The following is a 13,306-nucleotide window of genomic DNA, read 5'->3' as shown; positions in this document are numbered from 1 at the left end:
AGGGCTGTATCACTTTTCCTGCTGTTGTGTGTGGGTGTGCTGCCTCTTTTTGTAGGCACAAGTGTCTTAAGGAGTGCTCTTTGTTGTTTGGTTGGTTTTTTCTCATTAAAACCTTTGGCACAGGGATAATTCTCAGGTTACTTCCACACTTGTCTGCATCTGGACAGCCTGGGGGTTACCAGTGGCTACCTGGAGGCTGAATTTTCACAGCAGCAGAAGAGAAAGTTGTGTTGTAATTTATAATTTGTAAACCCATGAATTAGTGCAGTGAATGGGGATAAATGGAGGGCACAGGACATGGTTTTCTGTGCAGCTGCAGGCTGGTCCATGACTACAAATCCTACCTCTGCTTGATTAAGGTCTTAGTGTGAGGGTAGGACCAGCAAATAATAAAAGCCTTCTTTCTGTCACTTTCTTAGAAAAGTTCTTCTAACACATCATGCAAGGGCAAAATATTTAAATTGCCATAAAACCTTGTAAAAATCTGCTTTATTTAAAACTCTAGTTTTGTAGCTGTAGTTGCAGAAATAAACCCAGTGACTATCCATGTAGATTAAATAAACACAGTGACTATCCATGTAGATTAAATAAACCCAGTGACTATCCATGTAGATTAAATAAACCCAGTGGCTATCCATGTAGATTATTTTTTAGTACAGACTCCGGTGAAACATTTGTGGCCTTCAGCCTCCCTTTGTCTCAGCCACCCCTGCAGAGGAGTTGGTGTTCCCCACATCATGGGCTGAAAGCCATCAGCCCCAAAGTGCTGCAGATCAAGGGGCTCTCCCATGTTTTTCCAGTGTTCCAATATTGTATTTGCTGGGAATGTCCCAACAAAGGCAGGAATGATGAGTCTGACTCCATGTTCTCAGAAGGCTGATTTATTATTTTATGATACCGTATTATATTAAAGAATACTGTACTAAAGACTACAGAAAGGATACTTACAGAATGCTAAAAAGATAATAATGAAAACTGGTGACTCTCTCCCGAGTCCTGACACAGCTTGGCCCTGATTGGCCAAAGAGTGAAAACAACTCCCAGCAGAATGCAATGGAACAATCACCTGTGGGTGAACAATCTCCAAACACATTCCACATGAGCACAACACAGGAGAAGCAAATGAGATCAGAATTGTTTTCCTTTTCTCTGAGGCTTCTCAGCTTCCCAGGAGAACAATCCTGGGTGAAGGGATTTTTTCAGAGTTGAATGCCACATTCCAAGGCCAGGTTGGATGGGGCTCTGAGCACCCTGGTCTATGGAAGGTGTCCCTGCCCATGGGATGTGATGGTTTTAAGGTCCCTTCCAACCCAAACCACTCCATGATTCTGTTATTCCCTGTTCTCCTGGGAGACATGGCCAGAGTGCTGCCAAGACAAATCTGGGGATGGCCTTCATGTTTTCTCTCTCATTCAAACTAAAAAACATTTATGGTTCCAAATGACATTAAAAATCCCATTATAATCTAACCCACATTGCAAAAAACCATGAAAACCCCAAAATAAGTAGTGCCATGTCCCCCCTGCCCCCTCTGTGCTTTCTTTCAGGTAAGTCTGACTCTAACATAATCCCCCTGAACAACAGAACACCAACGTTATTCACTTAAGGAAAAGCTATTTTTGGTAACAGTTGTGTAGCCAAAGGTCCCTGTGAGAAGTTTTTCTGCAATAAGGAACAGAAAAACCTCAAAAGTGGTATTTCTAGGGAATGTATTATTAGAAAGAACTGATATTTGAGGAGCTTTAGTTTATTAAAAATGTGCAAGGACTCCTCTGTGCCTAGTTCCATGCACAGCTTAGTGAAAGGTTAGAAAATTAGCTCCTGTGTGCTGCTTATACAGCTGGATGGATGGAGGGGACTTTACATTTCACAACTTCTTGTTTCTGACAAGTTCCAGTGAATTATTTATGTGGCCACTTATCCTGCAGAGATGGAGCTGAGGGAACAAACTGAGTTCACAAATGCTACCAGGAAGCCTTCAGGTGATAAGATGAAAATGGATCTTGGTCGCTGCTGATCTCAAACCTGGACTCCAATTTTTCTGGCCTGCAGATGAAGGGTTGTGTGGCTTACATTTTTCATCTCTAACTCGTGAATTTGTGCAGTTTATGAACAATTCATGAAGTTCTATTTATCTTCAGCAATTGCCTTATGAATCAAGGGTTTAACTGGAATAAGATAATCCAGGAAATAGTAAATTTCAATTCATTTTTATGAATCTAATATATATGCCACATATGAGTGCAGAGATGTGAATACATTAGTGATAAAAATACTAGAAATGAATTACCTATTTCTGTAACTGTAGTTTAACTCCAGAAGTCAGAGATTTTGGCAGATCTGATTTTTGCAGCTCTTGGATTTTCTGGGAGTTTCTACCCTTAAAAGTGAGTGAATACACCTCTGCAGGTTTTTTCCTCTCTCTTATTTCTAATGGGCCACTTGCCAGCTGGATTCTTTATCTCCATCAATATGGATTCACAAATAAAAGGTTTGGAAAACATTTCATTATTTTCAGGGACTTTCTTTTTCTTTGCTAACCAGTAGCTTCCCTGGTATTTGTTGTGGATGACCCTGTTTTAAATCCTTTCTCTGCTGCAAAAATAGAATCATGTGTGATGTTAGGCAAGTGGTTCTCAATTATGTTGGTCCACACTCCAGGGTTTGGGATCTTCAGTTCTGGACTAATTCCAAATGCTGTTAGGCTAAGGGGGAGATAAAAATTCCAAAATCCAGTAGCTAATGAACTACAGAGACTTGTTAGAAACTTGGTCCAGGGGATTGAGAATCAAATCGTCTTCACTAATGGTTTTTCCCAAATTCTGTCTTCCAGTATTTCAATTAACAGTGCAAAAAGGAATTTTAAATTTTGTATAATGTAAATGCAGATGTCAGTCAATGAGTTCCTCAAATTTAGGGTGAAAAGTCCGAGGTTATGATGCAAATGTTGGTTCATTCTGAGGGTGTCACAAGTGCCAGTGCGATCAGACATCTCTAGAAAGAGGAAATTGCAAAGCCTGCAGGTATGGAAAAAGTCCATCCAAACCTGTACAAATGATTCTCCATGAGATATTTTATTAATTGTGGCATGGTCAAAAAAAGGTTCCACTTGGAGAAACCATAAAAATTGGCAATTGTTCAGTTGCTCTGAATCCTGCTGTGGCAATGTAAGAATTAAAGACATTTCTCAGCACCAAACAGACCCTGAATGTCTTCTGGAATTGCTAAACTGGACTCTCCAGCTCCTACAGGAACCATCACTGAGCAGATGACTCCTCCCTCTGCTCCCTCAAGGTTCCCATATTTATGACAAGAGCTGCAAAGCCCCTTGTGCAGCACCTGCAATATTTATATATATAAAATAATATTTATTTCCTTTAAAAGACACAGCTGCTCCAAGAGCTGCATGCTCCCTGCTGGCCACCATGGAATTGCTCAGGCTCTGAGCTCACAGCTGAGGGTCTGGTAGCTCTTTTTCAAGGAAACCCAGGATTGTTGTCCTGCACAGGAAAGGGAACTGGTGGAGAGCTGGAGAGCAAGGGGAAAGGGCTGGTGGCATCCTCAGGAGGCAGCTGGAGATTTCACTGCGTTAAAATCTTCCAATCCTGCCCTGGTTATTTCAGTAGCAGCCGTCCCAGGCACAAAGGAGAAAAGTCTGATGTCATTGCTTCCAACAATTCCTTTCAACACTTCCAGAGCTCTGCCTGCATGGAAATGGAAGTGAAAACAGCAAGGTATTAATATCACTGCTGTTAATGAAGAGATGGGCCTAATTTTGAGACAAGAAGGATTTATTGCTCACACAGACATCAGTCTCAGAGGCTGTGAGATCTGTGACACAAGCAGCCAGCCACAGCTCAGAGTGCTCACAAGTTCTGTCTTACAAGGCAATATTGAACTTTCTAACCCAAAGGACAGATGCCACAAAGTTTATTTTGCTTTTCTAACCTATCACCTTTGCTTAATTTTACTGCACTGTGGAGACTTTCATCCAATAGGCTTCTGTCTCACATGCACACAGATGCCTGTTTTAACTTCTAAATTCTCAGCTTACTCCACACAACCACATCCCCTCACCAATTTATAAACCCCTCACCAATTTATCAATGCAGTTTCTCCCTTACCTGAGGCATGTTCTTGCTGAAAACTTTCTTATAGAAACACAAAATTATGATTTACCTACTTAACATGTGCGCATTTCATTTTTACATCAATCCAAGCTTCTCCCAAGGCAGCAGATCAAACCCTTCAGTGTTGGTGGAAGTTTCTGTTTTTCCAGTTCCCAGATCAAGGGAAGCAGAGAAGCTGATCCTGCTGAATGTGTGGAGCCCTCCCTCCACGTGGGACAGCCAGAAGGAGCTCCCAGAGCTGCAGCAAGGCTTTCCCAGCAGAAAGGTCACCTGGAGCAGCCTGCCCTTTGTGGCACAGAGAAAGCAATGAGCCATCAGCCCTATCTGAACAGCCTTCAGTCCCAAGGCACTCCCAAAATAACCCGGAGATAAAGGAGATGGATAAAAATCAGGAGGTGCCAGGGAGCAGGGCATGCAGTTGCTTCTTCAAGATGTTTCTTTGAGAGAAATTGTACATATGCTCTAAGTCAAAGGCAGGGGAGAGGAAAATTACAGCTCCCTGGAGAAAGGGAAGAGATTAACGTTTTATCACAGGCAAATAAGTGGGAAACTCTTGAATTTATAGATATGTAGATACAAGCACATGAAGATATTGCTATTAGGGCATTAAAAATAGAAGTATTATCTTTCTACTCCAAGATTCTACTAAATTGCTATGAATTTCTAATTAAGTAATGTCAAATCACTGTGACAATGGAGTTCATTTCATTAAGTATGGTTGAAATCTGAAACTTAAGTGTAATAATAACTTAAAAGTATGGGCCAAATATCCCAAAATTGTTCTCCTGAGTAGAACTATATGGGCAAAAAAGGCAGCAACTCTTTGTTCTGTCATGGAGACAAAAGCATTAAACTATTCAGAGTGTTTGATACACAAAGCCCAAGCAAATGACAAATTCAATCTAACCATTAATCTAACCCCACACATACACACACAGTGTCCTTATCCACTCCATAAAAACTGTGCTCAGGACACTATAAATTGCCAAGAATTAAAAAGAATTTAAGAAATCTGAAGTTCAACTAAACCTCCATACCATCAGCACAGCAATGTACAGACTGGTACATATTTTTCTTTTTTTTTTTTTTTTCCTATGTTCCTTGTGTGCCGAAGGTGATTTGTTCATTTCCTTATGTTTGTGTGTCCTTTTTGCCATGAATTTCAAGAATCCAGAGAGCATCTTTCCCCAGATCATTTAAGGCTGCTCTTCCTGCCAGTGTCCAAGGGGTTGGCTGTCAAGGCATTATTAATATCAAGGTTTGTAGCAATTCAGATTTTTTCTGCAGATTTTTCTGAAGAAAATTCATGGGTTGTTTGTGGCCCTGAAATTTGTGACACATCCACCACCACCACAGATACTTTCCCTGAAGCTCACAAATTTTACTGCCAATGGTTTCTGTGTTCCCTTCCCACAGGTAATGGCCTGAGCAGCCTCCCCCAGCAGGAATAAATCACAGTGCATGTGGATGTGCTGGAGAAATTCTTTGCTGCAAATACCATATGAATTTTTAAAGCATTAAATATATATGTACTATTTATATCTTCCTTACAGGAGATATCTATTTATATCTTCCCCCAGAAGCTTTATATTTGAAGACTTTAAATAAATTTTTTACCCCTTTTGTCTTGATTTTTTTTTTCTTTTGATACAGCATCTACAGCACTGGCTTAGGCTGCTGTTCAGAACAATTATTTTCTCCAGTAAATCCTCTTTCACCTCCAATTCTTCTCGCACATACTACAGATCTGTGCTCTTGAGATCTCTTGGTTAGAACAACCTCACACCAGTTCCCAAATTTGGAAATAAATACAGAAAATATTTCACTATAAAGGGAAAAAGGTTTCCAAATTTAAGAAAACATGAAATAGGCTTTTATTCAGAAGAGAAATTTTAAAAAAGATTTTAAGAATTAATCTCTGACCAGGAATGTCTTCAAAATATTATGTTTCACTGGAGTTATTTGCTACTTGTCCTTTATTTTTTTCTCTTGCCACGGATAATTTACATTAAATTAGAAAATGTCTCCTTCTGAAGCAACTTTTGAAGTGCACGACTTGATAATTATACTTAAGTTTGTGTATTTTCTTTGTATTTCCTACAGAAATGACTGAGAATTGTGGCTGTACACAATTATAACTTTGGGGTGGAATCCCCAAGATTATTTTTATCCAATGTTTTCATGGTCTGTTCATTCCAAAGATGAATAAATAGCACGATGCCTTTCTGAAGGTGGCTCCTGTGGGACAGATGCACAGACACATTTGGATTCACAGTCTTTAGGAAAGGGAATTTTGTAATGCTGGAGCTCTGGAACAGAAAACAGGAAAACATTTGGGAGCTGGTCCCTGCTCTGCCTCGTGAGGCTGGTGCTGCCTTCTCCCTCTGCTCCTTTCTTCTCATCCAAAGTTATTTCTTCCAGCAGAACTTTAACCCCAGCTGGAGCCTCTGTATCACCCACACAGCAAAGTTGGGAGAAGGAAGGAGCTCTTTTAAGAAAGATCTGACTTGCAGTTCAGGGATCTTTCATGTGAGGGGAACAAAGGGAAGACAGATGTGAAAAACAAGCCCAGGGAACCTTTTTGACAGGGCTGGTACAAAAGGAGAGGATGGAGGTGTTGAGACTCCAAAAGACAAACTCTCATGCAGTCACTTAGCACACACCTGATTCTCTAATCAAGCACAGATCAAAGCAACCAACACCTGCACCTGATTTAGTTTTAATCCTGTGAGTAGTTCTCAACACTCCAGTGAGTCTTCACTACTCAACAGGAATGCTCCAGAGCCTAAAGAAAACTTTTTATTATGTCTAGTTTGTGAGATTTTTGTTCTTTCATGAAGGATTTTGGTTTAGCTCATTTGTGTGAGCTCTGGCTGCTTATTATTTTAAAATATTTTGAATTATTTTACATTAAAATAGTTTTAATAGTTTAAAATAATTTCAAATAATAAGAAGTTTAAAATAATAATAAGTTTAAAATAATTTCAAATAATTTTAATAGTTTTAAGTTCTTCATTCTAGAGACTGTCAGCTTTGTCCAGACAGGTGAGTGGATGAAGAAAGACTACAGGTCAGGTTTGGAAAGAAATTGAGATACATAAAAATCTTTGCATTGGTGCTGCCTTGAAAGTTGCATATTTGGAGAAGAGAGAGGAATTCTGGGCTGGTTCACGTGGGAAGAAGGCCCTGGATGACCTTTCCTTTCTTGCTGTGTTTGATAACCCTGGGGCTTCATGGTCACTGAGTGTAGGGGCAGGAGAGTCTGACTGCCCTGAGTCACTCAGTGCTCACCTCTGTGTGAGCCAGCATTCAGCCTGAATCACCCAATGGCAACAAATTCAGCAGGAGGAAAGTTTGCCTCATGCTACATCAGCATATAGCATCAAAGGGTAGATGCTTTTTCATGGGTATTTCTTTTTCAGGTTTTTTTTATTAGTTCAGTCTTTAAAAACTGCTGCCAAAGCAGGAGGTATTGGGCAAACCTATCGATGCAGTCAGTCATATGTCATCAAAATATTGAAAATTATTTTATTAGAGGGCCTAAATATACAAATTAAGGAAGAGCTGATGAAATGCCTCATTTCTACTCACTAACCTTCTACCAGTATCGCTTTCTCATAGAGGGATTAATGATTATGGCTTTAAGTATCTTGAACTGCAAAATAATCAGTTACCAACAGTAAAATAATCTCTTAGTGATTTAGAGAACTTCAGTGTAATGTTTTGACCTCCAATTTACATTTCTTGGACATAGGACTCCCATTGCCTTCTCTGTGTTGATTTTGGAGTGAATTGGAAGGCTGAAAAAAATGAAGGAAGCCCATAGGATTTAAAATCCATCCAAGGATCTTTATATGAACTTCATAGGGATCAGACTACAGAGTGGGACATAGATATTGAGAGAATCTGTTGGGATAACTTGATAATTTGAGTTTTGATCCTGAAAATGAATCTTTGAGTGACTTTGTATCTCTCGGTAATCTGACAGATTTTAATGAGGCAGAGTCAAATTTTCCAGCCATTAAACACTGCTTCATGTTTGCTGAGGAATGATAAATTCTGAAGTCACTGTCTGAAATGATCCAGCTACATAAACTGGTGTGCCTGGTAGAGGAACCTTCCCGAGCAGTTCTGCCGAGTTCCGTGTTTAGGGGATCCAGGATCACACCTTGGGCCTTAAAATAGCAGCAGAAATAGGCCAAGCCCCAAATCTGTCAGGAGAGGCAGAGGGATACAGATATGTGCTTTTGATATGTGCTTCTGTACATGATCCATGTGGGAACTGCAGTTCAGCTTATGAAGACTTGGCTGTGCTTATTTTCTGCACGGGTGAAAAAGTTTATAGGGAGATTATTCATATAAAGTTTTTCTTTAAGGGACCACACGCCTATGATTTAAAGCTTGCCTCCTCGTTATCACCTGATTAACAGCTTTGCATTTCCATCTCGATGCTGGAAACAAGTCCCTACTCCTACCCCACAGGAGGCAGCACATCTGTCTGATCCTCACACTCCCCGTCTGTAATTGATACCAGTTACATGTTGGACTAAGTCCCAGGGGCATTAATTTATTGTAGCTGAAGGTCGAGCAGCACAAAAACGTTTGATCACTACAGACCCAATACTTAGGGGTATTGAGAAGGACAAGGCGGTGCTCTGACAGCTCTTGATGTTTATTTTCCTCCCCAAACTTTCTCGTCAATAGCTGCTATCAGCCTCATTGAGCAGTAATCCATGCCTTTAGGAACGCCGCGATGCTCTCCTCTTTAGGTGAGCATTACAATTCTTGCAAGATTTGGCTTCCTTTGGGCACGAGGGAGGAAGCAAGGCAGAGATGGCTGGGGATCGCCAAGGGCATCGTTTTCATCAGCAATTTCTCCGGTGCCGCTTTGGTGTGTGCGCGTTCGCTGCCCGCTCGGGACGAGCCCTGGGCATGCAAAGTTGCGGCCGCGCCGCCGGTGCTGCCCCGGCAAGGTTCGGGATCCCGGCCGTGGGCATCTCCCGTGCCCGGAGCCGTGCCCGGAGCCGTGCCCGGTGCCGTGCCCGGAGCCGTGCCCGGAGCCGTGCCCGGTGCGGGCGGGCCCCGCTCGGCCCCGCGGGTTCCCGGGCGCCGCCGCGCGGCCGCCGGTGCCGGGCGGGGCCGCCTCCGGAGCCGGGAGCCCCCGCTCCCCCCGGCCGCACCGCGTCCCGCATCCCGCCCCCGCCGCCTCCCCCGGAGCGGCGCTGGGGCTCCCCCGCCGCTCTCCCCCTCCCCGCCCCAGCCCGCCCCGCCGGGCTTGAAGGTCACCTCCGCCCGCCGCCGAGCCACTTTCCGCGCCGGCTGGCGAGCGGCAGCGCCTCCGCCCCGGGAAGCTCCGTGTCCGGCCGGTGCGGGGCTCCCGCCGGCCGCGCCCGGGCGGAGCGGAGCGGAGCCGCCTCTCGCCCCCTGCTCTCCCCCCACCGCCGCGGCGGGGCCGCCCCCGGGGTCTCGCCGCCGCCCGCCGAGGTCGCGGGCGGGCCGGGCGGGGGCCCCGCTGCCGGAGCGCGGCGAGCCCGGGGGGAGCCGGGCGGCGGCGGGGGGCGCGGCATGCGGCGGTGAGCGAGAGAGCGAGGGCGGCGGCGCTGCCCGCGGGAAGGGGCTGCGGCGGCGGCGGGAGCCGCGTCCCGCTGCCACCTGCCTGCCGGGGCCGCCCGCCCTGCGCGGGGGAAGAGCCGCGACCCTGCGCCTCCGCTCGCCTCTTTATGGTGAGTTTGGGCCGCGGGGGGCAGCGGGGCGCGGAGCATCCCGCAGGTGCGCGGAGCATCGGGGCGCGGAGCATCCCGGCAGGTGCGCGGAGCATCCCCGCAGGTGCGCGGAGCATCGGGGCGCGGAGCATCCCGGCAGGTGCGCGGAGCTGCGGCCGCCCCGCTCCTGCCCGCGGCCGGGAAGTTCCCGGGGCAGCCCGGGCGGAGGGAGGGAGAGGAGGGGAGGGATGCGCACCCGCGGCCGGGGGGGCTCTCGCGGAGCTCCGGCGCTGGAGCTGAAGGATGCCCGCGGGTTTGGGCACCGCGCCGGCTCCGCTGTCGCCTGCGAAGCGCCGCGGGGACAAGGGCGGCACGGGAGGTGGCTCCCAAAGGCAGGGAACGGCGAGGAACATGGGCAGTCGGGGCTCTGCCGAGTTGCTCGTTCAAAGAGTGCAGATATTTAACTGCCGGGAAACTACCTGCCTGTAAGTCCTCGGTATTTGCTGATGTTATTGGCGATCCATCAGACCGTTTTTCTCCTGCATGCCTCTGTCAGGGAAGGAAAGTATCGGTGTTAACAGCTGTTCGGTGCAGGTGCAGTGACACTGTGCCCGTGTAAGTGCCCAGGCAGCTCCTTTGGGACGCCGCTCTCAGCAGGGGCAGGGCTGTGCCCTGGGAGAGGGGTTTGGGATGTGACAGTGGCACGCGTCCTGTGCTTCCAAAATCTGGGATGTGGCTGTTGGACATGGAGCTGCCAACTTAACACGGTTCGCGCAGATGGTGAAACGAATGTGGTCTGAAGTTTGACTGGAGTGATTCACATCAGCGAAGTGTGAAAGATCTTGTCCAAATCCGCAGCTTTTGTTTATCTACTCTGTGAATTGCAAATGTGGTGTAGTATGTTACATTCTGAAGTAAGTTTAGCGTTGACTGTTTTTAAATAAAATTCAGCTTATTTAAGGCGAGATGGAGCATAAAACACAGCAGACGGTGCTGGTGGTGTCCCAAGAATGTCAACTACCTCGTTTCACTTCTCTAGAGTCGATGATGCTAAAGAGAGGAAAGATACTGTGTGTTTCATTTGTCATTGGGAAGTGTGAAACAGTTGTATGCATGGGCTGTAAAAGTAGAAGCAAGGTTTTGTCACTCTGTGGTGGAGATTGATGATGGTGGATGAGTTGCAGTCTAAAACAGAGCTAGCCCTCACAATCAAATAATTAAGTTTTAGAAATCAGTCATAGCTGCTCGAGGAGGTATACGTGGGGAAGAAGTGGGGCTGTGTGCATTTTCAGTATGTATGTCAATAGATCATTTAGTTTTCAGGAAAGTGGTTGATATCACGTGCTGCAGTTATCAGGATTGTAGTAGTAATTTAGAGCAGATATTTGATTTTTATTTACTTTTACTGGAACGTTTTACATTACTGGGCTTTGAGGAAGCTATTTTTATGTAGGAATTCTGATTATAGTCGAGATCTACTTGCTGTCTTATGCAGACTTTAAAGGCTTAGCTCCCCAAGTCTCATTTACAGTTTATTCTTCTGGTAAATACATTAGACAAAGGATCCAGCATTTGCTGAAATGAAATCTGTATTTCTAATGTCAAGACTATATTTCTTTTTTCTATTAGTACTTAGCAGAGCATCAGTAATGGAGCTGACAAATGCAATGACTAAAATTCTCAGTATGTTGATGATTTTTATAGTTCTTGTAATTGAAGTACTTGGTGTCCTTGACGTGATGAGGGTGCTGCTCTGGCTCTCATGAAAGGCTGCCCTTTACTGACAGAAATACTGCCAGGAGTCAGGTGTGGAGGAGCAGAGCGGGGTGGTGAGCTCCTGTGCACAGTGTGCTCCATTTCCAGCCCAGGATGCACATGCAGGGCTGCCAGGTGCAATTCCCAGCCCTGAGACTCATTCCAGAGATCCTGCACGCTGCATGCACGATCCCTTCTGGCTGCTGCTGCTGCAGCACGGGAGGGGAGCGTTATGTCCTGAGGCCATGGCTGCCAGCCTGGTGGCTTTGAAGCGTCTCCTTGCTCCCTGCTCAAAGCCCCCTTGAAGCTGAACATGAACAGCAAGGCCAGGAGGGACTCAGGCACTCCTGTCAGTGTCTGTGCTCCTGCCCAAGGCAGGATCAGCCATACCTGTATCATCTCTGATGGCATCCTTCGTGTGCTTTTTGTATTCCCATTCTCCTCTTACTTTTCTTCCTGCTTTTGCTGTCTTTTCCATGAGTTTTATTTCTTCTTGGTAATGCTCTTACCTATTATTTCCCAAAGAATCTTATCTTGTTCCCTGCAAACTCTTCCTCTGGTATGGCAGTCAGGCTCTTTCAGTATTTTTTCCTCATTGCTTTGTGGGAGATCTACTGCTTCTTTGCCAGCCCTGTATAATGTGCTGGATTTACCAGGTTTCTGCCTAGTTTTTAGGAGGAATGTAATGGAAATAGTGCCCTTGCTCTCTCTTTGTGCAGACAGGTAAGCTTTGTTCAGGACCAAATAGCTGTTCAGTATCTGCTGGCACTGGGGGAGGTTGAGCTGCTTGGAAATTGAGGAGAGACCAATGGCTGAGTTAAAAAATCCACCATTGTTAGTTTTTCACCTTGTAGTTTGAACTGGCATGATCTGATTTTTAAATCTACCTAGAGGCATTCATTATATACCATAAAGGGTAGAGCTCCTAAGTGCTGGCCACAGGAAGAAATATTATTTACAGCTATTGAAGGTATGGCTGCCTTAAGCACATCGTTGACTGAAAGGTGTACTCGTCTGCAAAAGATGAATCTGATATAATTAAGAATAACATATCATAGTACAGCCTGGGAGAATATCTAGTGGCTGAAAAATGTGTTTGTTTTATGCATGTCAGAACTCCCTCTACTTAATTCTTGGATCTTGACTCCTTCCCATTTCATGTGGGAGATGGGGATCCTCTTGTCTCCCACAGCCTTGTAAAAGTAAAGTGTGGACAAAACTGAAGAGTCAGGGAGCAGGAAAACAGACAGGGCTTACAAGAGTGGCAATCAGAACATTTATTAGGGGTTCTGACTGTTTCTGGTCTTGATAGGGTGAAATCACAAACATCTGTAGCAGAACTTCTGATGACTCCATTGAGCCAAATTGGAGCTGTACTGTTTGCTGAGGGCAGAAAGCTCCTCTCTCTCTGAGGCTCTTCTCCCAGGTCATTAATGAGGAGCCTTTTTTAACTTTTTCTTTGTTTTGAGTTCTTTGCATAGTTGCACTTTCTTATGAGTAGTTTTGTCCTTTTATTTAAGTAATAGAATTTTCCAGTGCCCATGATTGTTTTGTAGTACAAGTCCTCGTTCTGGGGTGTATAATGCCATCTCTCACAGTTTATGTTCTGCATTCTTGCAGAAGTTATCAGTAGATTGTGATGGTATCACCTATACTGAATGTCAGCTTTAAAGATTAAAAGCTGCTTATGAAGCTCTCAGTATTTATTACACTTTCCCT

At 45.0% G+C, this 13,306-nt stretch overlaps 1 protein-coding gene across 21 annotated transcripts in view; it reads left to right on the top strand.

Annotated features, from left to right (window-relative positions):
* Nucleotides 1–13,306, top strand: part of RBFOX1 (RNA binding fox-1 homolog 1) — a 1,204,921-nt gene that overhangs the window by 370,889 nt on the left and 820,726 nt on the right. The window contains exon 1 of one of the 21 annotated variants that reach the window (XM_077187102.1): nucleotides 9,499–9,853. The exons of 16 other annotated variants lie outside the window; for them this stretch is intronic. In XM_077187102.1, coding sequence (XP_077043217.1) covers nucleotides 9,851–9,853 — 3 coding nt within the window. In that variant the 5' untranslated portion in view covers nucleotides 9,499–9,850. Of the gene's footprint in view, nucleotides 1–9,498; nucleotides 9,854–13,306 lie in introns of those variants that run through there. 4 more of the 21 variants (XM_077187104.1, XM_077187114.1, XM_077187109.1 and 1 more) reach the window with 4 other exon arrangements.

This window comes from Agelaius phoeniceus, chromosome 16 (assembly GCF_051311805.1).
Source record: "Agelaius phoeniceus isolate bAgePho1 chromosome 16, bAgePho1.hap1, whole genome shotgun sequence".
NCBI classification, from domain to species: Eukaryota; Metazoa; Chordata; class Aves; order Passeriformes; family Icteridae; genus Agelaius; species Agelaius phoeniceus.
Note: the sequence above shows the minus strand (reverse complement) of the source record. Positions and strands in the feature narration are given on the sequence as shown.